This window comes from Uranotaenia lowii, chromosome 3 (assembly GCF_029784155.1).
Source record: "Uranotaenia lowii strain MFRU-FL chromosome 3, ASM2978415v1, whole genome shotgun sequence".
Classification (NCBI taxonomy): Eukaryota; Metazoa; Arthropoda; class Insecta; order Diptera; family Culicidae; genus Uranotaenia; species Uranotaenia lowii.
The window spans coordinates 329,093,897-329,120,765 of NC_073693.1; the positions used below are offsets into that span (position 1 = coordinate 329,093,897).

General features: G+C 38.4%; 1 protein-coding gene and 1 long non-coding RNA gene across 2 annotated transcripts in view; one reads left to right on the forward strand and one right to left on the reverse strand.

The window, feature by feature from the left end:
• Positions 1–322: 322 nt before the first annotated feature.
• Positions 323–26,869, reverse strand: part of LOC129757672 (adenylate cyclase type 5-like) — a 34,817-nt gene continuing 8,270 nt past the window's right edge. The window contains exons 2-11 of the mRNA XM_055754955.1: positions 24,374–24,533; positions 23,502–24,317; positions 23,101–23,432; positions 22,945–23,029; positions 22,763–22,879; positions 22,620–22,700; positions 22,394–22,551; positions 2,541–2,781; positions 2,125–2,476; positions 323–2,065 (exon numbers count right to left, since the gene is read on the reverse strand). Coding sequence (XP_055610930.1) covers positions 1,809–2,065; positions 2,125–2,476; positions 2,541–2,781; positions 22,394–22,551; positions 22,620–22,700; positions 22,763–22,879; positions 22,945–23,029; positions 23,101–23,432; positions 23,502–24,317; positions 24,374–24,533 — 2,599 coding nt within the window. The 3' untranslated portion in view covers positions 323–1,808. The remainder of the gene's footprint in view (positions 2,066–2,124; positions 2,477–2,540; positions 2,782–22,393; positions 22,552–22,619; positions 22,701–22,762; positions 22,880–22,944; positions 23,030–23,100; positions 23,433–23,501; positions 24,318–24,373; positions 24,534–26,869) is intronic.
• LOC129757678 (uncharacterized) lies at positions 11,711–12,694 on the forward strand. The gene is made up of 3 exons (XR_008739761.1): positions 11,711–11,835; positions 11,928–12,127; positions 12,520–12,694. It is a non-coding gene; the product is annotated as an uncharacterized LOC129757678 (long non-coding RNA).

The following is a 26,869-nucleotide window of genomic DNA, read 5'->3' on the forward strand; positions in this document are numbered from 1 at the left end:
CAACTTAATTACCGTAATTGTATAATTGTTACTTTAACTTATCCGCCTTATCAGTGAAAAGTGATTTCCTTTTAAGTAGGAACATCTAAAATTATGACATTTTATAGATGGATGGAACTTTAGATGAAATGAAAGATGGTGAAAATGAGTGGGTAAAATTTATGTCGAAAGAATAAATAATTTTAAAAATATGCTGAAGACAAATTAGTAATGTGAACACAATTTTGCTCAATGCAGGGCCTTGTGATAGTTAGAGCAAGAATAAAACAAGGGTTGTAATTTAGATTTATATTTATAGAATCTGCTTTCAACTTTTCCATTTGACTTTCAGTCACCGAAAGTCAAAACAGATACTCACTATAATTTTTTTTTTTGGTTGCTTCTTTTCAATAAATTACACTGACTACTATCTCTTTCTTAGGCAATTTTCGATTTCAACATTTATTTCTGTTTCACCTTCATTCGGTTCAGTTTTGCCGCTAATAAATGAGCATACAGGTATGTATAAATTCCATCTATATTATATTTTAGTAGTAGAATCAACAGAGTATAGTCTATCCAATGTACAACATTTTTCTTCTATATTAGTAAGTAAGTAGCCTCCTAGAGTCCTTCTTTTTTGTTAATCAGATCGGCGTAATACTGTTTCAGCATAGTTTTTTTTTCTTTGGTTAACTTATTCGAAAAAAAAGTTTGCTTTTTTTTATTAACGACAGGTTACGAGTGATTGTTTTAGGCAAAGTTGTATGAAACGAAGCTAAGAGCAAATTTTATTACTTTTTTTCAATTATTTTTGTTTCAAGTATTTCAGTATTTGGTCTTCACTTTGGTTGATGAAAAATGTCTTCGGAAACCTTTTTCTCAAAATATAGCTTTCTTATCTTTTGAAAATCAATTTTTTTTCAAAAATATTTCTCATTCAAACAGTTCTACTGTTTTGTTTTTTACTCTTTCGATTCCAGCTTTGTGGGAGCCCTGCATTTAAGTTTTTGTGATTGATGATGGTTGGATTGTTTTACAAAATTTCCTGTTTCAGGTGGATTTTGGTCAAGTCATGTTTTTGCTGAGCTTTTTGTTTCTATTTTAAATAAATATTTTCCACTGTACAACAGAGCGTGATTTTAATTGACAGAGATAGTCTAGGACTTAATTTTTTTCTCCACGGGATGTAATCTACAACTGTTCATCAACTACAAGATGTTTTGTATTTTTCGGTTCTAACATCGGATGATTGCTACAATCTACGTGCCATGGACTTGGAAGCAGTGAATCTTATTTCGGTTATTTTGATTTAGTTCCTCAGCAATTTGAAGATGTGAAACTCTTAGTTTACGATGTTTTTTGCGTCTTGGTTTTTTTAAACTAATTTCTGTACTCGATCTAAAGGTGGAAAATCAGTCATTTGTTTATATTTTTCCAGTGCAAGAACTAACCAAGAGTGATTTATTCGACTACTATTTCGAACATTTGATGTGAGTTTCATAAATACTTTGGGTGGATTGATCGAACTTCAATTAAGTAGTTTCCTCTTCAATGTTCAAATGAAAACAAAAATATCGTAATTTGATGATTGTTTGATTTACAATAAACTGAAATGGCAACCCTTCAGGCAATAATTAAAACATTTGAACTAAGGACTTCTTAAACTAAACTATTCGTCTTGCTTGATCTCTCCTTTGGACTATTTGTGTGGCTTGACTACAGTAAAATCTTCATGCTTTGATATGTCACAGAATAACACTTTTCGTTTCGGCTTGGAAATGTAAATGGAAACTGCTCTCATCCGCCACTCGACAACTTGCTATCTCTTAGTTCTGGTCCTTGGCAATTCCGGGCATTAAGTAGGTGACCATCGTACCCTTGCCCTTGACGTTGATCGTCCCCCGGCAGGTCAGATTGTAACCCTTGTCCTTCACGATCTCGTAGATGTCTTCCGTGACCTGGATGTGGTCCATTATCCCTGTCGAATCCATCCGGGAAGCTACGTTAACCGCATTACCCCAGATGTCGTACTGGGGCTTCCGGGTCCCGATTACCCCGGCCACTACCGGACCAATGTTGATCCCTAAAATAATCCATTTTATCAACTTATGTTTTTCTCAGACCTTACCTCGAAATACCAACCTATTCTCATCCGGAAGTTGTTGAAGGAATGCTCGTTGACGTCGGTTATCTTCTTGAACAGTTCCAGGGCGTAGTCCATCATGGCGAAAACGTGTCCCGTTTCTTTGACATCATTGGCCCTCAGCGTGAGACCGGAAGCGGCCATATAGGTCGATCCGGTCGTTTTAATCTTCTCGACATGCTTGAACTGATCTAGGCCCAGCAACTCATCGAAATCTACAATAATTTCGTTGAGTAACCGTAGACATTCAACGCCCTCGTTGTTACCCTCCAGTTCGATGTAGAACTCGGAAAAGTTGGGAATCGAGGCGAACATTACGCAAGCCCGATCGCACTGCTCGTGGTAGATTTCCTGTTTAAGACCAAAAACATTAAAAACAATAATCTTCAATCAATTACATAACTCCAATACCCACCTCAATGTTCTTCTCCCTTCGCAGAAAATGATCGGCCACGTGAACAGGCAGGATGTTGGCCAGCAGCTTCCGGTTGTAGGCCTGCAGATGTTCCATGTCCTCCTTCTCCTCGGTGGCCTGCAGCTTCCAGATGAAATCCAACCGCCGGGTGATTTCCGTCTGTTGGCTGTGCATGATCTGACCGATGACGAACACCACCAGAAAGGCCACGTCGATCAGGAACCGTTCGGTCGTTAGGAACCTGTGGTGGTGGAAAAATGGAACATTATTCTGGATTTCGAGAAAAGCTGAGGAAAGTTGAACTGTTGAAATGAATGATCACCAGTGCCTCGAGACCTGTAATTAATTTGATATGAATCCTCAATCCTCAATCCGTCCAGAGGTACGTACACTGAACTTTATTAATTCCGTAGTAGTAACTAAAATTTACAAGGCAATTCCGGCAGATGACATAAGTTGCCGTGTAAAATGTGCACTGACACGTAAATGTCATCCCACATATGCAATGGTTTGCGTGAAACTAGTCAATTTCGTTACCTGTTGTTATCTCATTGAAATAAAATTCTAAGACTATGACTTAAACTATGAAACTTCAGGTTTCAGGTTTCAGAGGTGGAATAGAGCTAGGGTGATTTGCCAATCGTTGCACAGCTAAGCACATAATTTTGGTGATTATGCTGTATTTTAGTCATTTCAACCAAATTCACTCGATTTATTTTGTCGATGCACTCATACAGGATTGGTCAACAAGATCCAAAAGTTCAAGGGTTGAAAAAGGTGACATAAAAATTTAAAAAATCATTTAAAACAGCTTGTCTGTGCCAATAGTTGCACAGGCAAATTTTATGTCGTGCATAATGTTGTCCGATTTTTTCCATTTTAAAAATCAGCCACCATGAGGTCGAATAGGCTGATATTTGTTTCGGAACTTATGAGAACTTCTAGTTCCAATGTAATATAATTTTAAGACGGCCTCTTATGAGGGAGGGGGGGGGGGTCTTCCATATAAACTGTCCAATGCACAATTGAAAAATTCGGACCCAAAATCTAAAAAAAAAAACACAAAACCGCCGGTTTGAGTGTCTGGAATAGCATTTATCATACGTGAAGTTTTCTCAGAAACTCAAATCCACCTCTTAATTTACCCCAAGCCATTTGTGTGGAGTGTTATTTAACCTAATTTGACCAGTGTTGAGCCTTTTTCTTCATATGTCTTACCAACATAAAATTGTATGTCTTTAAAATCCCATAGAATGAACTGAAAGGTATTTAATGCTAAATTTTAAAGTGGCTATTTACAGGTGAAAAGATTAGAAAACGTGATCTGTATTGCCCCCTATGAAGAAGATGCAATTATATAAAACAAATGTTTTAGGACTCACTTGGAAGTCGACCGATTTTTACATAATGAATCTCAATTTGAAACTTGAAAATGGACACAACCACGCCCAAAGTTTCAGATCGTTTGATTGATATATGCTTATGGTACACAATTTTGTTCAAAAATTTATCTTTTCGAAAAGTTAAATGATTCAAATATCTTTTTCATGTAAGTGGGTTTATTTGTAATTAATGTAACCTCTGTAGCATTTCGTCAATCTTCAGGAAACAATCACATCACATAGAAGTGTTTCCCAATAGTTTTCTGGCTGAAAAACGGGTTTGGATCAAATTAAGTTTCACAAAGCTATGACTGTTTATTTTTCTGGATGATAAGGGCCAAATAAAGCTTCACATAGATGTCTCCCGTGACGGCAACTCGACGGCAGATTCGAATTCCTGAGGAAATTGCACGTCAGATAAGTAATATTTTGGTTTTCCAACCTTCGACTTCTAGTTTTTGGGATTAAGGGTCGTAGTTTTCTTCCTGTACAATATTCTGACAATATTATTAACAATATCAAGGGGATCGCTGGCGACATGGAATACAATTCTTTAAGATTTGTTGTCACGAAATTAGAGAAATAGATTTTTTCTGAACAATTTTTAGATTCTTTGCATAAAATGTTGTGTAAATGGTCGCGATAAAGGATTTAAAAATAAATCTGATAAAAAAGTAGTCTCTCAAAGCCAATGCAGTTGGATTGACACTTTTCAGACAATGCAAGTAGCCTGACTTTCATACATACATAAGTTTTTTCAACGAGTTATATGATTTCAAAACTTCATTTTCAAGATTTTTTTAGAAAAAATAAACTTATGGATATATAAAGTGTCTTTTAATTATTGAATTAATTATTAAATTTCAACATTGAGTGCAAAAAATGTGAAAATTCTGAGTGGAAAATACTTAATTAAAGCACAGAATTTACTAAAATTACTAGTTAAACGTAATTATCCACTTATTCGGAACAAAATATGTCATATCAATAGATAATTCGAGTTGTTTTAGTTGCATGCAGTCAATGAACGTGTTCAATGTTGTATGACAATTTGTATGGAAGAAGAACTTTTCGCATATACAAGAAATTCAAATAAGTTTGAAATAAATTTTGTTTTAAATTATTGATTTTGCCCATTCTTAAGATTAATTGTTTGCCAACATGAGAAGAAGCAAAATATTTCATGAAAAAAGTTATAACCATTTCGAAATAAAAAATCGTAATCCATTGAAAAGTATTGTAAAATTGCAGGATTTACTTTCTGGAGCTTTCAATAATTTCATGACATGTTTTTCCGAAAGTTTTAAATCAACACACTTATAGCTTTCAAATTAGCTGTCAAAACACTAAAATTAAAAAATATTCACTTATTTTGAATTTTTTGTATGGCAACGAATATCATTTCTGGGGTACAAGTTAGGTTTAGTTTTTGTTCACATGCAATGTATTGCAAGAACCAAGAAATATTTTAAAAATCCAAAATGATGTTTTTTCGAACTTTCAGTATATCTCTGATGGTTTTTGAATGAAAATTTGAATTTTTCCGTGCAAGCCTCCTTACTAATTCAAAACAAGTTGTTATAATTCAGGACTTAATCAATCGCTTACAACATTTTTATTGCTATTTTTGGCTGTAAAAACAACTAAACAAAGTTATTGGAGGTAGACGGATTTATAAATTTGAAATTTCCAAAGAAATTTGGCAGCGGAATGTTGTACTACAATGGGGCAGGAGGAGATTCAGCGGACCAATTGTTGCACGATCCAACATATTTTCTGGTTAAGTATGGATCATATTTTTTTTTCAAAATCATGGTGTTAAAATTGTTTAGCAAACGTTTCGTATAGAAAACTGATAAGAAAAATGTTTTGTTCTGACGTAAAACCTTATTTGCCGTAGAAGAAATGTTAAGGTTTTTGTTAACAATTAGCACAAAAACCGCGCGAAAAAAACAAGAAAAATTAAAACTGTCGTAGGATACACATTTAACAGCAGAAATTATCACAAAAACCTAATTTCATCAGAAAACATTCCGAATTACATGATTCAGTATTATTTTTGAGGAAAAGTGGAAAAACTGATGAAATATTGACAATTTAAGTCATGCTGTGCAACAACGGGTTAGGGGACAACGATTGGCAAATCATCCTATCATTTATTTCCATTCTTCGTCTAGTCATTATAATATCATCTATTACACTAGCGATTGCTTTTTGTCACTTTCCATTTCTCTCATTCCCTAACCCGGAAACTGCTCATTTCTTAATGAGTAGTTTGATATTTCTACTCAGAATTTATGGCAACACTGCTGTGTTACCAAAAACCTAACTTGAGTAGTTTTGTTTTACCGTTTGAGGATGTAAACATTTGTACTGTCTTCATCATCACTATTCTATTGTTCCCAATCATTAACACACCTAAACTAAAATTGTTTTGGCTTTGCTGGTAGAGCAACAAGCAATGAATCCAAAAATGTATGTCTTCCGGAGGATCCGAAACGTTTTGCTGCTGGAGGAAGCTGATGGTAATTAACATGTAAGCGATGGGCAACTGTAAAGAAAGCTCAAAACTTTTGCCAGGCTCACTGACTGACAACGCAGAGGAGACGAAGCAATTGTAGCTCCTCTTTTTTATTTGATTGTCCAGGTGGTAAATCCGCTTACGGATTGCATTTTAACGCACGGCAAGCCACTGCATCTATTCGTTTTCAAGCCAACTCCAGCAAACTTTTTTATTACGATTCAAGATTGGGACCGCTCCTCTAACGAGTTGAGATCGAGCCTTTACTCGTACCTCGAGGCCCGCTCTCATTCCACAAACTTTCGTGTACTACGCCTCAATTCGAGTCTTCTATCCTAAACTCGATCTCTTCTTTATCGACTTGAGGTCTTGGTTTCAGTGTTGGCTCGAAATCTTCTCTTTCGCTTGTACATGTGCCGTATCGAGAGCATCTTATCCCCTACACGCACCTTCTACAGCACACGTCCGGGACTTTATGGAACCCGGCAAAGACGTCATCCTACACCGACTTGAGTAACCCACTACTCTGCCGGCAATGTTAAGCCACTCTACCCGAAAGCATTCCGCAACGTGGTCCCGTACAAGTTCAACTGCTAAGAAAGGTATTATCCGTCAGATCCAAAAATATTAAATTTGCTTTCGTCAGTGAATATGACGTTCTGCCAGAACTCATCCGGTTCCAGGACAAACTTTTGAGCGTATTCCAGCCGCTTTTTCTTATTCATAGCAGATAAACGCTTCTTACGAGCAACACGACCTCGGTATTTTTTTCTCATGAAGTATGTTCCGTACCGTATGAGGATTAACCTGTAGGTATTCAAAATTCTTTAGGCTGTCAGCTAGTTTTGGGGCACTGATTTTAGGATTCTGACTGATTTCCCTGACAATGATGCGATGGTGACGATCCGTAAGCTTCATTTTACGGCCTCTTCCTGGAGAAGTCTTCAGGGAGTTAGTCTTCTTAAAGTTCTGAAGGACATACTGAACCGACGATCGTGGCCGTTTTACTAAACCTGCAATTTTGGACAAGCTTTTACCATCGTTCTTCAGGTCAACAATCAGTTTCCGGATGTCAACGGGTATTTTTTGTGCGGAGCAGACATTTTCTTGTTAGTTTTTGTGGATTAAATTAACATTAAAATGACTGCTTCTCACAAAAAATACCCGTTGCCATCCGGAAACACGAAAATCTACTGATTTATCCTAAATAAAGTTCATTTTACCGTATTTATAGCTCAGACCACTGGAAATTGTCTTTGCTGAGATTCAACTGACATTTCTGCGTTTGCCAGACTGACTGACTGTTTACTTGACTAATATTTGACAAAGGCCTCAGTGTACGGACAATTTTTGACGTCGTTTTTGGGACTTTCTATACAAAATGAATTGGATTATTTTTAAGGTTTAATTCATACGTATTTTTAATACTGATCTACAAAAAGGACTAGTTTCTGCAGCGAATGATGTATTTGTAGTATTTTTATTGACTGAAAAAGTGCACTTTTTGATTGTTTGGATTTCAAGGTACGTGCTGTACGGATTATTTTTTGATACAGTGTACATGCGGTTTCGAAGAAGACCTTCGGAACAAAACGGCCACCCAGGTCAAGTTGGGATAGGTCGAGGCAGGGAATGAAGGTAACTGTGCCCATTTCTCAACCACTTTGTATGATTTACTGCTAGATTCACATCCCGATGATAAAGTTATCCTGCACCGGTCGTGAACTGACGCTGGTTCCAACTTCTCTGTAGGGCAATCATAATCCGGGCGAACCTATCGCTGCACTGACCATGTGACAAGTATTGGCATCTTTGCATTTCCTCTGCCCGATTCGGCTGTAGGTTCGGGCCACAGGCGATAAGCATGTTCAAACGTACCTCTTCGAATCTTAAACTGCTGAATACTACTTGCTTCGATGTCTCGTCTGAAGCATCCGTAACCAGTTAGGAACTGCATCATATAGAAGTCACTCCGCCATTTGAGATCAAGCGGTGGGTTCACCGGCTTTTTTCAGAGCTGTCCCACAACTGCTGCCAGTTGACCATCGATACCTCTCTAGCATATCTCCGTACATTGGATATGTACTTGTTCTCGTATCCTAAGACATCTTCCTTCAACAAAACTAAGTTGGGCATGACCCCCATCACTACGCAAGTCGCTACCGAGTAGACGGTCCGATATCTGTTGGTCACCTGCAGGTGTGCGCCAAATCGCGGAAAGGACGAGGTTACAATTGCCTGGACTCGACGTGACTCGTAAAGCTCAGACGGTTATAAATCATCGTGCCCAGATATTTGGCTGCGTACTTGGACTCGATTTGGCACGTTCCAATTGTAATCGTGCCTGTTTGTGTAGAAATCGTATTGCTGATCAGTGCCATCTGGGGTTTGTGAAGAGCCAGGTGTAGGCTCTTGTAGCGCATCCAGCTTTCACCCCTTTCGATCTTTACTGTGCAGCTGTGGCACGAAGCTGAACATTCTCTGTGGAGAAGCCCGACGCTACGAGGACCACATCATCCGCAAATCCAGTCAGTCTCACTCCCGTGGAGCGACACAACCTCAACCATTTGTCGTAGACGATATTCCACAGTACTGTTAGTTGTTGTATCCATCCAGTTGTTTATGCTTGATTGTGACGTAACGTGACGCCATCAGGGAGTCAAGTATTAGGCGTTGTTTATTATTTAGAACTCATAGCGTCGTCGTACTAGGCGTCAAGAAGAAAAAGCGGAAATAAAAGGGTGCTTTGATTGTGATTTTTCAAATAACATGAAACGTTGCATGTCGTCGATAAACGGCGACTTTAACGTCGAGACGTTCATGAACGTTTGTGATGTAGCAATCAAAACATTGAAAAAACTGATTCTCACACTCGTGCAAGGGTAGCCTTGTCCTCACCTATAGATAAACCACATAGGGTGCATAGTACTGTTATAACCCCCTAACAAGCCATATACTACAGTTGACTCTTATCGAAGTAGCCCATCCTACACATTAAGTTCACTTTTATTTTTTTGACTTTTGCACATTCACCTCTTAAATTGAAACCCTTGAAAAGGTAATATTTTGAAATGTTCAAATGCTTTTCTAAGAATGTTTAAGTGATTTAGTGAGACATTTCGCTTAATTGGCGGCAGGCTTTATTGAGCCTTTTGGTTTAAAGGAAATAGACAACTTGCTGATAAATATGGAGAAAGCCTATTTTAAAGGCCTAACACAAAACATGTTGAAAATAAAGGAACCAGTTTAACTCTGTTCAGGATTGCTCTTACCCAGGTAAACAAAAGTATCATACAACGAACTTTCAACACGTTCGTCGCCCAAAAATTCTCGGAGCGTGAAAGTGAAGATAGAGAGCTCCAGATTTCCAACGCGTGGCGGAATTGAGCGGCTATCTTGAGTAAGAGAGCCGTCACCCGTTTATGGGTCCTATGGCAACGAACGTGTTAAGAGTTTACTCAGCCTTCTAAAAAAATATCTGCTACACAGCTTAAATCTTAAGTTCTTATCGATACTTTTTAAGTCTCAAAATAAAGCTGAATAGCTTTCTTATTCAGCTTTCCTGTAAGACCAATTAAAATGTACAAATTTGAAGAAATTTTTATTATTTTTCTGAATTCATGTTTTATTTATTTTCATAGTATTCCGTATTACGACTTAACTTGAAGAACATAATTCCTAAAATAATTCTGAATTTTATGTTACCTTTTTTTTGCAATATTGAGAAGTTCCAAACTATAATAAAACTTCCCAAGCAACTAGAAGTTCGGATATCACTTCAGGAACGAACTCATAAGTTCCCATAGAGCTGAAAAAAGTTCCGTGAAACTTTTTTGTTGTTCAAAATGATATTTCGAGGTATATGGAACTTTATTATCTATCAAGTTCAGCCAAAACTCAAAAAAAGCTTTAAAGTACTGTGTTGGTTTCTTTTTCTACTTTTTGGGAACTTTAAAGTTGGTCTGAAGAAAAAAACAATCTACTTTTTACGTACTTCTATTTTTTTAACATCAAGTAGCTAGCAAAGATTTGCAAGACATTTTGTATAGCTCAATAGTTCGTAAAAAATCTCTGTTGTACTCTTTTGTAAACTTGAAAGTTTTGAATTAGTTCAGGCGTTCAAAAGCAACTGCGCAATACGGGAACTTTCAAGTAGATTTAGAGGCTTACATCTACTTGTTTCGAACTTACCTTTGTTTGCATAAACAAACACATAGATACTTGAGAAACGATAATGTGAAGTACTAAAGAGACTAAAGTAACCAAAGAGGCGCCAGTACACATTTAGTTTTGGATGAACTTTTTAACAACTTGAAAGTGAGAATAAGGTAGAAATTAAGAACCGGAAAGTCGTTTTAAAGAAAACCATCACATCAAGTAACATCGTTGCTTACTCATGAATATTAAAAAGAGCAGCAACTATGAATCTCGATTTTCAAACGGTGAGCTCGGATTCGAGGCTTGGTAAGAAGATGTTATTTAAATCTGAGTGAGAACGAATATGACTGTACAATTTGGAACAAATTGACGGATTTTAATAACTTCGAGGCATATAAGGGTACAAAAAAGTATTTTTTTTGATTTTTTGTACTGTTTATAAAAGTTCTTTTTCAAGCTGGTTAGAAGTAGTTTAACAATTTATGCGAACTTTTTGTCAACTTTAAAGTTCGTCTAGCTACTTAAAAATTAAGCTGAAAAGAAGAAATATTACAAAACACGACTGAGCTGATCAAACCTGATAGAGGAATGTTATACGAACTTTTGTTTGCTTGGGAATCTATGATATGAGCCTGATGTCTAGCTTGTGGCCTAATTACAACGAGAGACTGATTTCAATTCTTGATCGGAGGCCTTAGTTGAAATTCTTAACAGGATTTGGTCCTCTATTGGAGCTAGAATGCTGAATTGCAGATGAAGTCGAGGCCATATGTACTGTGAGTCTGAGGTCTGAATTTGAACAGGGGATCTACGTCGGATGTTTGTGCCTGTTATATGGTTCTAAATAAGGTCCAAATCATATTCTTAGCCTACACGGAAAAACTCAGTTACTTATAAAATGTGTTGTAATAACACCTTCGATATAACTAATCGTCTGATGCTCATAATATGTATAACTCAAATTCAAATTTGGGTAGCCCAAATACAGAAGTAACTAAAAAATTACCATCGTTTAGGCAATTCTGAATAAAAAGTTGTTGTTGTTGGAATCGTATTAAAAAGGGATGCCAAAACCATCCAAAACAATTTGTAGAAGTAGATAGCAGTAAAAGAGTGGTAGAAGTTAACGTTTCATATTGGCATTTTAAGGTGATCATGAATCGATTGGCCTTTTGCTTAATGTTGTTATTTTGAGTTCCGGTTAATTTACTTCGAAAATCGGTATAAGAATCAGGTAAATACAAGTGAAAAATCCGAGCTTCTTCCGTTGCATTTCCTCCGGTGAAAAAATTCTCAAACTATTTTTCCTTCTATGATCTTATCTAGAGTTCTCTGTGTTAGGAGTTCGACGGACAGTGTTTGCATACCAACATCGCAGCGTAAAATGAAGTATCATGGTACGGTCGTTTCCGGACAGCGGGTTCGCCATACGAAGCGGAAGTTGAATCATCCGGAACTGTTTTTTCGATCTTCGTACAAATCAACCAGTTTGATTCGGTGCTGACCGTAAATGAAAAATTGAAAAGGTATCAAATTTGTTAGTTTATTTGTTTTCTAAAACCACCTTGTAGAATAATTTCTAAGCACTTGCAAAGTGGGATCAAAAATTTCCCCATCAATTATATTATAGTATTGAATTACTCAAGTTTGAAACGTTTATTGGAAACATATGTAGCACTTTTTTGTACGGGGTTTTCAACCTCTGAACTTAAATCTGAATTAAATTAAAATTTTAAAATATTCAAGTTGAATTTTTTTTAAAGGATATTAACCGCAATCAGCACTGTATTTTTTAACATTGAATGTCGAGTTTCGATGTGTTTTGATGTGACTTGTTTCAATTTAAATTTAAGAACTTATTGTATAAAATTCTTTTTCTTATATTCATAATTAATTCAGTCTAAACTTTTTTTTTCAGGTACCGATGAGGAAATGCGCTTCTCCTATATTCCAATACCGATGAACATCCAAGGACAGATTTTTATCCAGTTTACCGCCACGAGTCTATAGGGCTTGATGATGGATCCGGAAGCTAATTGCATTAGGATTGGTTCCGACGGAACCGGATGAACAATGACAATCCGTTAATGATTGCCCAAGTGTTTTAGGTTTATGATGTTTTACATATTTATTGGTAAATTTGTTATTCTGTTATTTAGAAATAAAGAATTAACATGCATAAAATACTTCTTATTGTATCTTGAAGAAATTTCAAGATCATATTTATGTGGAAATAAATTATTTGAATGCTGGCATCCCTTCAAAATATACAGAATTGACTAACTGGATGGAAGCTCAAAATGTATTAAAGCTTTTTGCTCACGCTCTGTGTAAAGCGCCCAAACATAAAACTAAGTGGAGACACTTTTCTTGAAACTGTATAGATTTTTATACAGAACTAGGTAACTTTGGTTACCGTGTAACGTCTGGGTCTGATCAGGGCTTTTATAGCTACGGGTAGTGTAAAGTGCCAAATAGCCCAATCAGCCATGCTGTGACATTGTTTACAAAACAAGAAGGGATCAAAGTACATAAAAATTGCAGGTAAGTAATTGCTAAAAGTCAAACAAAAATGGTAAAAGCATTTTGTTTTATTTCAGATTTAATTTTGAGAGCAGTGTTGCAGCAGAGAAAACTGAATCGAATTTTGGTAAGAAAAATATTTTTATATCCGAACATGTTGATTTTATTCATTTCTTTTTGTAGACGACTCAGGAGAACATACCATCTGAATAAAAGCTTCTAGCAGTAAAGCTGGAACCTCCGGGTAGGAGAGGTAATGAGCCAGCTCGAGAAGGAACGCGATCAGGAGTTGCAAAGCTACGAGTGGGGCCTAAAAGAAAACTCATGTCTTAACTGCAGGTGGCCATCGAGGAAGACAAAAGCAATCGTCAAGTGTTACGAGAAAGTGTTGAAAATTCATGGAAATGGTTCCGAAGAGTTTTAACGATGGACTTGGATTACTGTCTACAGCTCTGTACGGACGACAACATCCGGAAGATTTCATAATTTTCAACTTTCGCAAATAACAACAAACCACTATCTATTTCCTTCGGCAACTTGGGCATTCTTTTTCAGTTCGTTATCTTACGTTTTTTTCCCAATCAACCGTACCAAAGGGAGGAAACTCTGGCCATTCATCTTGCTGTTGGACTAACAGTCCAGTTGGAAATTCTGGTTCAAATCGGAAAGTGGAAGCTACGTAAGTTGAAACGTTAAGCTTTTAAGGAAGATTCAACACTTACCTCGATATTAATATTCGCCGTTCTGTTGATGGTTGACGTCATATAATTGATGATTGATGGTGACGTCATATAATACACCACTACCAAAGCACAACCGTTTCGTCATACTTTTTATTAATTTTCTTTGGCACGAAACGTAAACGTCATAGCATGTCAAAATTTCGGCTTCCGTGCCCACTTCTTCACCGCGCCTACTTTGTGTCAAAGTTGTTCCACCCCTAGATTTAAAAGCCCTGGGTCTGATAATGGCTAAGGTTGCCAGATTGCCCGTTTTATCCTGGATTTCCCGGATATTTACACGCAAAACAATCTGCACATAGCGGCTACATGAAACTACATAATTTTTATCCGAATGATTTTCACGAAAATGCTACGAAATGAATATGTAAACGCGCCCCTATAGGAATTGATACTTGTGAGTAAGTGTGATATACTGTTAGTCTTCCAACGATGAATGCTCTTGTGTTGCTGCAGTTTTAACAGCATAAAATCAAGTAAGCTTATCGACATCAAGAACGGTTCCCGAATGGTTGGATCCCCGTGGCGAACATGGGGAAATTCTTTTCCTTCGTTTAAAACCTGTTAGCCCTTCCAAGCTTCCAAAAAACCCATTCACCATCTCCACATCCGTCGAGCAGCTAGTGGGTAAAATCGAAGGAGGTAATCCAATCGATGGTGGTTCCAACTACCTGCTTAAAGTACGGAATCCGACCCAAGCTGCGAAACTGATGAAGCTCAATCGCCTCACCGATGGAACTCCAATCATCATCGAACAACACCCAACCCTAAACTCGTGTCACTGCGTCGTCTCTTGTAATAGCGTCGACGGCCTCACCAACGACGAACTTCAAAAATCCCTGGCCGATCAAGGAGTCACCAAGGTTTTCCGTTTCCTAAGAAAGACGGGAGAAAACACCACCCCCACCAACTCCATGGTACTTACACTACAAGGTTCTGTCCCTCCCCCGCATATCTATTTCGGGTTCCTCCGAGTGACCACCAGACCGTACTACCCACGGCCGCTTATGTGCTACCGATGCGGAAAGTTTGGTCACTCCAAGAACCGATGCCCCAACACCCCAATTTGCATTGACTGCGGAGAATCAAGCCCACACGATGAATGCCCAAACCCCCCACACTGCGCCAACTGCGGAGGCAACCATTCAGCAATGAATCGCTCCTGCCCCCTCTTCAAACAAGAACAATCCATTGTCCGGCTGAAGGTTGACTTTGGCCTCAATCATACCGAAGCAACGAAAATGTTCCGCCAACAAATGAACAATCATCCGGTAATTACTCCGCCCGCCCAAATTTCCAACAACGACAAGGACCTCCGAATCGCTGAACTTGAGCTTCTAGTCTCCCAACTGAAGGAACAGCTGAAGAAACAAGCCAAGGAAAGCGACAACGAATCCACCCTGGTAGGCAACTCTACCACCTCACAAGACTCCGAGGTTTCTGAATCCGAAGACTCCCAATCCGACACCGAACGTCACACGATGACCCCCAACACTCAGTGCCACACCTCAACTCCGAAACGTAGCCGACAAAACAGCTCCATGGACAGTCCCCCCCCAACAAATGACGAAAGTGAGCCGCCAAAAGAACCAACCACCCCAGGCCCGACCCCCACAATCGGCAGGTAAACCCCCACCCACCCACCCATCCAAACGGTAAGTCCTTTCGCCATTTTAAAGTAAACTCTCTTACCCGCACATAATCTTCCCTACTTCATATACAAATGGCCAATACAAACCATAATAGCCACCCCCACAACAATAATCCCGCAAATAATAGACAGCCCCACGGTAAGAGATGCAACAATCCCCCAACCCAGAAAAAGTCCACCAATTTTGCAATACAGTGGAACACCAGAGGTCTTGTCGTTAGGCTTCCGGAAATCCAAATGATTATCAAGGATTTTTCCCCCCTAGTCTTAGCTATACTGGATATCCTTAGCAACACCACAATACCCGCAAACCTCATTCGAGGATACCACCTGTACACCGTCTCAAACCCGAATTCCCGCCAAGGTGCCAGACTTGCCATTAAAAATAACATCCCCCATCAGCTATTGAACATCAATACTGATCTTAACGCAATATGCGCTCGTCTACACGCCCCTCTAGAAATAACTACTGTTTCATTGTATATCCCCCCTCAAATGTCCTATCGTGACTTCGTCGACAAACTAGAAGATCTTTTCCCACAATTGCCCCCTCCAATAATAATAATGACCGACCCCAATGCACATTCCACCTTTTGGGGAAGCTCCCACACATCCTACAAAGGAGCTTTCCTAGAAAATCTTGCTGTCGCTCAAAACTTAACCATCTTAAACAACTGTCAGCCTACCCGTGTTGACCCTGCAACCGGTAACATGGCCGCCTTGGACCTGTCCCTTGTCTCATGGGAGCTGGGACCAAGGTTCAGCTGGGAGGTATTGGACGATTGTCACGGTAGTGATCACCTACCAATTCTAATTAAACTACAACAACCCACACCCAAAGTTTTAACCCGCCCTAGATTGAAGTACAACGAAGCAAACTGGCCCGAATACCAACTCACTGTTGACAGCCTTATCTCCGCTAAAAAACCAGCAACAATAACATCCTTTACCGAAATCTTATCCGAAGCAGCTTCTCTATCCATCCCCCGAACCAGTGGCATTCCCGGGCGATCCACCGTCCCATGGTGGGGCCCCGAAGTAAGAGATGCGGTGAAAAACCGCCGTAAGAAGCTCCGCGCTTTGAAAAGATGTACCATCGACGGCCCCCTAAAACTCGCCGCCCTCAATGAATTTAAAATCGCCCGATCTCAGACCAGACGAATTGTCAGAGATGCCAAAACCAAGTGCTGGCAAGAGTTCACTGAACAAATCAACCCGAACACACCCTCCACTGTCCTATGGTCTAAAATTAAAATTCTTAACGGTGGCTGCCGCAAAGATACATTCCACATCCTCCTTAACAAACAATACATTAATGATCCCTCAAGGCTGGCCGATTCATTCTGTGACCATTTTTCTAATATCTCCACCCCCTCCAATTCTGTCATCCTCCCCTTTCCCTCCCCATCAAATCAGAACTCCGACTATAATTGTCGCTTCACCCTAAACGAACTTGATTTCGCCCTGCGAAAAGTTAAAGGACTCTCTGCTGGCCCAGACGATATTGGCTACCCATGTCTCAAAAACCTATCTCTATCTGGAAAACTAACATTTCTCGAAATATTAAATAAGATCTGGACAGAGGGCGTGTTCCCCGATAGCTGGAAGGTGGGACTTGTCATACCCATCCAAAAACCCAACCAGAACCCCCAAATAATCGACAACTACCGTCCTATCACCCTCCTTGATTGCTCAGGCAAGATTATGGAGAGAATTGTCAATCGCCGCCTTCACACCATCTTAGAAAAACAACAACTCCTTGACCCCCGACAGTACGCTTTTCGGGCCGGAAAGTCAACAGATGACTATTTCGATGACCTTGAAATTCTCTTTGAGACCCACTTGAACCAACACCACCACATTGAATGTCTTTCCCTAGACCTTTCTAAGGCCTTCGATCGGGTTGATCGCATTGCCATTATCAACCAACTGGTCAAATGGAACATAGGTGGGCGCCTGTTGCATTGCAATACATCAACAATTTCCTCACGAACAGGCGTATCCAAGTACTCATTAACGGCGTACGCTCTCAAATGAAACCCATCCACGGCGGGGTCCCCCAAGGCTCCGTCATCGCCCCCACCCTGTTCCTCATAGCAATAAATACCCTTTTCCAAACAATTCCCAACAACATAATAACCCTAACCTACGCAGACGACATACTCCTCATTTCCACCTCCCCTTTCCCCATCCTAGCCCGCAGAAGACTCCAATCTGCCGTCCACCTTGTCGAAACTTGGGCTCCCACTGTTGGCTTTGAATTCTCCCCAGCAAAATCAAAACTACTACATCTGGGGCCCAATCGAAGAAAACTTCGAAAACTCCCCCCTCTCACCATGCTGAGCTAAACCATCCCCCTTGTACACTCCTTCCGCTTACTAGGAGTCTGGGTAGATGACCGGCTCAATTTTAGTTGCCATCTCAACAAAATAAGAAAAAACTCCACCAACAAAATTAACATCCTCAAAATACTAACCAACAAAACCAGTTTAGCACATCGAGACTCCCTATTTCGCTTTCTGCACGGCTGGCTGATCCCCTCCCTTCTGTACGGCCTTGGATTTATCAGCCGAGAACTAGAGGAAGTGTGCGAAAAACTTGAGCCATTATATAATGAGTGTGTTCGCCTTATCAGCTCAGCCTTTCGAACCAGTCCCATACCCTCCCTAATGGCCGAAAGTGGTCAACTACCCTTCAAGTATCTAATAGCCAAACACCTATCATCAAAAGCCCTACGCACCATGGCTAACAGTCCATCTAACGGCTCATTAATGGTAAAAAGAACCAACATCCTGCTAACTGAACTAACAGGTGACCCTCTCCCCAACATCTGTCCTAGACTTGGAACCAAGATCCGGCACTGGAATGATCCCATTCCCAAAGTCGACCTTTCCCTCAAGCAACAAATCAAAGCGGGAAATCCCCCAGCAATAGTCCTTCCCAACTTTCTCCAACTCATTCAAGACAAATATCATGCCCTACCTCACATATACACCGATGGGTCCAAGGACAGCAGTGGCAATGTAGGATGTGGCATATTCGATAATATGAATAATAGGAGCCTTGGCCTACCCAACATGTGCACTGTCTTTAGCGCAGAAGCTTATGCTCTACTCGACGCAATTGAACGCTCAAACCCACACTCCATCATATTTTCCGACTCAGCTAGTGTGCTTTCAGCTATAGCTGCCGGAAATTCTAAACATGCGTGGATTTACTCCATCTCGGAGGCAGCCCCCAGAAAAAATATCACCCTTTGTTGGGTACCCGGACACTGCGGGATCCCCGGCAACGAGGCAGCCGACCGTTTGGCCTCTGCCGGTACCAGTCTCTCATCAACCGTCAACTCCATCCCCCAGTCCGATGCCATGCTATACATGAAAAGCAGAATCAACAACTCATGGGGCAGCGAATGGACTGCCACCCCACAGAACAAGCTCCGAGAGGTGAAAAATACCACCGAAAAATGGCAAGACAGACAAAACATCACCGAGAGAAGAGTCCTCACCAGACTCCGAATCGGCCATACAAGGCTTACACAGATCCACCTTATCACTAAAGAAGATCCTCCCAACTGCCCATCCTGTCAAGTACCAATAACCATTAAACATATCCTTACCTCCTGCCTTCAATACCAACCCCATAGACTCTCCTGCTCTTTAGCAACTTCCCTACGACAAATCCTTTCCTGCTGCCTTGAAGAAGAGAAAAAACTATTAAGCTTCCTCAAAAAGTCCCAACTCCTTCATCAAATATAAACCCTAACCCCCCCCCCCCCCCCACAAAAAAAAATACAAAAATATACAAAAAAAAAACACAAAAAAAATACAAAAAAAAAACAAAAACAAAAAAAAAATTACAAAAAAATTACCTCCAATACGTGAAACAACCCACTTCGGGATGAATAAGCCAGTGATGCTTAAAATCCCTTGAGAAAAAAAAAAAAATCCCGGTTTCATTTGTTTTTTGGGCATTCTCTCGTGTGGTCGAGCGACCAAACTTTCGTGAGCGCTGCTGTTTGCTTTGCTGATGCTACGTATGTGCGACCAATCTTGCCGATTGCTACCCATGGGAGCGACTTAAGGTGCTTCTCACACAGTCGAGAACAAGAATCAATAGGCTCTCACGGAGATAGGGAACCTGGTGCTGGCGGTCAAAATAATACGCTGAAGGAGCCCAACGAGTCATATCCATGTATGACCTTATTTTCAGGATTTTTACTCGTTGTCCCCCGATTCAAGTTTTTGACGTGGCCATTTTTTTCATCTAGAAGGCTTTGGAGCAACCAAGGGGTGTGGTACGTCAAAAAGCCAACAAAATTAAAACCAATCCTACTCAGGACAGGACGAAAACCAAATGTAAAATGCTACAAGTATCATTTTCTGCAGTATTTTTTTACCACGTCAAATGGCGGCACCAGCTACAGTTTTGTTTTCAAATAATTTCATGACAATTTTGTTTCAATTAAAGCTGGTACTTGTTCCCAGAACTAAGAACATGATAGTTATTCTTCTATAGAGTAGTTGGTGTACCTACACTGCCGGCAAAAAGTTTGGAAACAAATTTTGGCTGAGATGGCCATCTCAGCAAATTTATGACACATGGCATATCGTATCTTCGTATATATTTAGCTAAAATTATATATTCAGCCCAACAGATTCGCAAGAACTTGTAAGATGACAGAGCTATAGGAGAAAAAAGAATTCCAGGCTTTTTTTAAGTCTCGGTAAAAATGATCGGGAAATAATAAATCTTAATGAAGCAGAAAGAATTTAACTAAACAAAAATAGGTTTAACAGATTAGCGATATGTTCTTTGGTATCAGGGATAAAGATGATATAAAGTTGCATATTTTTTAAGATCGATCCCGAATTTGGCCGATACACCATACTGCGAGAGGATCCCAAACATTTGATCGATAACTTACTCTGATGGGCAGAAGTATTCGAAAAATGCTAACTCATCACATTTACATAACCCCTGAAAAATTTGTGATATTTGCATATTTTTAATGTGAATAGATTTCGGGAAATGTTCTCAATCTAAGGGCTTTCATTTTATGTTAAAGCAACGAAAATTTCAACATAACACTAAAAGTGTCGAATGTTTATGTCCATCAGTAGCTATTTTGATAATTTGAAGTAAATTTAATAAATATGTTTTGATAAGCATGTTTTCACCTTTTAAAAGGGGTGATCAAAACTTTTGATAATTTGAAATAAATTTAACAAATATGTTTTGATAAGTATGTTTTCACGTGTTAGAAGGGGTGATTCCAAACTTTTGACCAGCAGTGTGCTTTTAATTGATCCCGAAGAAAAATCAATGGATCAAAGCAAGCTTTTGTTCGTCCATACTCACACGTGTGCTCTACCTTTTTTCGTTATTATTCTTTGAACTTTACCTTCATTTTGCGTGTGCTAAGATATTTTTGGCATATAAAATAAAATTTTTAGCGATTTTGATTAGTTGCTCAGCAACTTCTGAACTAAACACTTGCAAGTTCAAAGAGGGCTTGGCTCTATCGCCTTTGCGGTAGTGTAGCAATGCTTAGGGAGTCGGCGCTAGAGCTGGTGCTTATTTGGTTTACATATTGCAGTGTTAAGGAGTCAGGGCTAACTGCACTAGCAATAACAAGAACAATATAAAAGTAAAATTTATTCAAATTCAACAAATTCGTAATAAAGTTCGTAAAAAGTTTATTGAATTTTTTGTGAAATGTAAAAAAAGAAGCCGTAATTCTATGTAAACCTTGTGGTCGTGTCTAATATACAACCTCTTAAACTTTTTGAGCAAGTTTTATAAAAATAATCAAAACAAAAATCTTTTTCTAAAAGCTTATAGTACGATTTAAAAACTGCTGATGGGATATGATGAAATAAATGTGTTTTGATATCAAGTTCTTTTTCATGATTAGTGTTGAATTTTTTTTTGGGTTTTGACCAATTTCACCCGGATATTACCCGGTTTTTTGGTCGAAATTTTTTAAATCAAATGCCCAGGTTCTGCCACGTTTTTAGATAAAATATCCCAGATTTGTCCGGCCCGGGTACATGCTGGAAAAGTTCTGGCAACTTTAGTCAAAGCGGAGCCTTTATATTGAAATCGTCATTACTTATTTTTATAGCGTTTTAGAAACTTGCATTTTCGACATGTTAATTTGTGGATCTTTAGCATAAACATCGCAGCTTTCTAAAATTGGATTTAACCTAATGTTAACACAATTTTTTCAACAAATAAGTCACTTTTTTATACAAATTCTCAATTTTTTTTTTCATTTTTTACTACAGTCCATTTCAAATCCAAAAGCGACCAAAATTCGCTCAGTTGTTAAGAACTCAAAACCATTGGAATCTTTTCGTTCTAATAGTCTAGTATACAATCGTTTTACCAACACCATCACTTTCATACAAATGTTCCAGAGAGTGCAACACCACTTGCTCCTAGTAGCAAAAAAGACATTCCCGGAGACAAAAAATGATTAAGAACAGCACCATTAGGGCGTGAAATTAAAAATTAACTTCTTGCCCGACTTCTGTCTCGAAACGACGACGACGCGACGGAGCACACACAGAAACGCTTTGACGCGAAACTTTAACTTTTTCCCGGTCGTAGAAACTCTTCTGGCGGATGGGGATGTTTTCGGTTGAGGAAAACGAGAACCGAAAGTTTGCTAAACGATATGCTAGCCTGATGATGAGGTGATGAACGTGAAAATATTTGTTTTCAAAACAGTTTTAATTACATCACAGCAAAAACCGGTTTTGAAAGGGGGTTTCATAAGGCTAATGTCAATCAAATGGAACCCGTTGATTACTTCCAGTTGATTGGTGAAAAACTTATTTCACCACTTATGAAAAAAAAAAAATGTCACTTACCAAGGTTCGCAATGTCGATCGAAGATCAGCGCCAGCACGACGATCGATGCGATGTAGCACACCAAGATGACTACCAGCAGGACAATCTTGAACAGAATGCGAATAAACTGATGGACCGCACAGGTCAGTAAGGCAAGCAGGGTTAGAAGCAATAGAATCTGTTGGAATAAAAATAGGAATTAAATTTTGACTCTAGGGTTTCCACATCGACGGGGAAAAAACTCACATTAACGTATTTAGACTCTTTACAATTACTAGGCCACTCTAAGAAATAATTGTCGTTAAGCGATTGGTAGAAGAATAAAGTCTGAAATGAGATGTTAAGATTGAATAAGAGATTTTTTTTTCAAAAAATAGGGTTTAAATTACCAGTTTATAGTAAGCTAAACATATCACAGTGACGACAACGCATAACGATATCACTTGAGCCAACTCCCTTCGACCGTGAATTTTCTGTGACATCGTTCGGAAGAAGCTTGAAATTTTCTGAAATTGATGTTTACATCAATTTTAAAGTGGATTAAGTAAATTTGAAAGATTTCAAAACCTACCGTATCTTCTCTAGAGAAAACAGGAACACATGACACCAGTAGCGTTACGGTTAGAACACCGTAAACCCAATAGCTGTACTGGTCCCTGAAAATGGAAGGAACATTGTTGAAGTTCTTGATTACCTACACTAATTTAAGAACCCTTGATCAACTCACATAGGAAACACTAGCACCTGGATCGACATGATCCCAAAGAAGATGATGATACTACAGTAGAAGTAGACATTGAGCATCGGGTCCGGCTCCCGGCAGTACTTCTGCTCGATGTCGTCCTTGATGAAGGTAAGATGGAAGCGCTTGCAGTGATCCATCCGCAGCCGATCGATCGACCGGGCATCGATCGCCTTTATGAGATAGTCGTTTACCTCCTCCTCGGTGCTCTTTGGCTCCTGCTTGTCGTTGAACCCCATCTTGGACCAGTGGCCCATCATCCGTAGCTCCTTACTGATGTTCCCATTTACCGCCGAGGACTGCTTCGAGATCGTGTGCTGAGGAGTTGAAAATAGAACAGTTTAGAGTTAAGAGATCTTCCGAAAAACTTTGGATTAACGTCTTACCGCCCGGAATTCCTTAGGAACTATAAGATATGTCTGGATCTGGTGATCCTTAAGGTAGTTGTTCCGATCGGCTCCTCGACCTTCCTCGACCTCGTAGTGATCACCCAAACACTTTAGCGTCTCTTTGGTGATGTGAACCCTTCCGGGGATCCCTCCACTCTCCATGTAGTTCGCAAGCGTAACATCGTTGGACCACACATCGAATTGCCACTTTCGGAGCCCTAAGACCCCGCAATGAACCCGACCGGTGTGAATCCCGACCCTCATGTTCACATTAACTGCCATGACTTCCCGCACCAAAGCAATGGCGTCGATCATGTCTAGGCCCATTTCTACCGCACAGGCCGCGTGATCAGGCCGAGCTTCCGGAAGTCCGGAAACACAGTAGTAGCAATCCCCCAACAGCTTGATCCTCAAGCAGTGATGCTCTTGCGCTAGCCGATCAAATCTGGCGAACAGTTCGTTCAATAACCTCACCAACTCCTCCGCTGTACACTGGTCCGACAAACACGTAAACCCACAGATGTCAGCGAACAGAATGCTAACATTCTCATGCCGCTGAATGTAGATCTTATGAAACTGAGCCTCCTCCCGATGCTGAACAGCAATATCGCTCTTCATCTCCATCGCCACATGTCTCGGTAGCACCGAGAGCAGCAGCTGTTCCTGCTTCTGATTCTCGCGCTGTATTCGAAGCCTCGCTTCGACGCACTGACGCGTTTCCATGAACGCATTCCGCTGGGACTTCTCCTTGGGCCAGTGCAGTAGAATGCCGGTTGCGTTGGTACAGCCCAGCGTTATGAGATCGGAGTAAAGCTGTAAAAAACCAATAGTAAAAATCAAAATACCCAAAGTGTAGAAAGACAACTTACAACGTCGAAATCATCCGATTCGTTCATGAAGAAGGTAAGCAGGAAGTGGGTCACCGAAAGGAGCGTTCCACCGACTACGGCTTCCCGCAGCCTGATGGGAAGCATCGTGTAGATGATGTAGATGGCCATCACGGTGCAACCGCCGGAAGATGTGAATTTTCTGTGAACGAATCATTAAAAAAAAAGGAAAATTGAGCAAAAAATGAAAATATTCCAATTGACTAATCGACAAATTGAAAAACTACAAATCGACTGATCGAAAAATTGACAAATCGACAAAACGACAAATCAACTAATCAAAAACCGACAAATCGACAAATCGACAAATCGACAAATCGACAAATCGACAAATCGACAAATCGACAAATCGACAAATCGACAAATCGACAAATCAACAAATCAACAAATCGACATATCGACAAATCTACAAATCGATAAATCGACAAATCGACAAATCGACAAATCGACAAATCGACAAATCGACAAATCGGCAAATCGATAAATCGTCAAATCAACAAATCGACAAATCGACAAACAGAAAATTTTGACAATTTTGACAATTTTGACAATTTTGACAATTTTGACAATTTTGACAATTTTGACAATTTTGACAATTTTGACAATTTTGACAATTTTGACAATTTTGACAATTTTGACAATTTTGACAATTTTGACAATTTTGACAATTTTGACAATTTTGACAATTTTGACAATTTTGACAATTTTGACAATTTTGACAATTTTGACAATTTTGACAATTTTGACAATTTTGACAATTTTGACAATTTTGACAATTTTGACAATTTTGACAATTTTGACAATTTTGACAATTTTGACAATTTTGACAATTTTGACAATTTTGACAATTTTGACAATTTTGACAATTTTGACAATTTTGACAATTTTGACAATTTTGACAATTTTGACAATTTTGACAATTTTGACAATTTTGACAATTTTGACAATTTTGACAATTTTGACAATTTTGACAATTTTGACAATTTTGACAATTTTGACAATTTTGACAATTTTGACAATTTTGACAATTTTGACAATTTTGACAATTTTGACAATTTTGACAATTTTGACAATTTTGACAATTTTGACAATTTTGACAATTTTGACAATTTTGACAATTTTGACAATTTTGACAATTTTGACAATTTTGACAATTTTGACAATTTTGACAATTTTGACAATTTTGACAATTTTGACAATTTTGACAATTTTGACAATTTTGACAATTTTGACAATTTTGACAATTTTGACAATTTTGACAATTTTGACAATTTTGACAATTTTGACAATTTTGACAATTTTGACAATTTTGACAATTTTGACAATTTTGACAATTTTGACAATTTTGACAATTTTGACAATTTTGACAATTTTGACAATTTTGACAATTTTGACAATTTTGACAATTTTGACAATTTTGACAATTTTGACAATTTTGACAATTTTGACAATTTTGACAATTTTGACAATTTTGACAATTTTGACAATTTTGACAATTTTGACAATTTTGACAATTTTGACAATTTTGACAATTTTGACAATTTTGACAATTTTGACAATTTTGACAATTTTGACAATTTTGACAATTTTGACAATTTTGACAATTTTGACAATTTTGACAATTTTGACAATTTTGACAATTTTGACAATTTTGACAATTTTGACAATTTTGACAATTTTGACAATTTTGACAATTTTGACAATTTTGACAATTTTGACAATTATGACAATTTTGACAATTTTGACAATTTTGACAATTTTGACAATTTTGACAATTTTGACAATTTTGACAATTTTGACAATTTTGACAATTTTGACAATTTTGACAATTTTGACAATTTTGACAATTTTGACAATTTTGATAATTTTGACAATTTTGACAATTTTGACAATTTTGACAATTTTGACAATTTTGACAATTTTGACAATTTTGACAATTTTGACAATTTTGACAATTTTGACAATTTTGAGAATTTTGACAATTTTGACAATTTTGACAATTTTGACAATTTTGACAATTATGACAATTTTGACAATTTTGACAATTTTGACAATTTTGACAATTTTGACAATTTTGACAATTTTGACAATTTTGACAATTTTGACAATTTTGACAATTTTGACAATTTTGACAATTTTGACAATTTTGACAATTTTGACAATTTTGACAATTTTGACAATTTTGACATTCTAGGTTTAGTCGTGAGAAATTGAATTTTATTTTAACTAAGCTATCCACTGTAAGTCATTTGCGTAACCCTTTTTTCTAGTTAGAATCAAAAGAAATCTAAACGCATTTGCTCGATGCAATGGATTGAAAAAAAAACCCCATTTTAGTAGTTAGAAACATTGATAATTTGACATATCGTTGAATATGGAAATCGATTGGAAATCCATAAATCTTATCAGTTTAACGGCTTAAATTTTAAAAGACTTGAGAAATGGAGGTTACGAATTTCAACATTGGCAAACCATTGT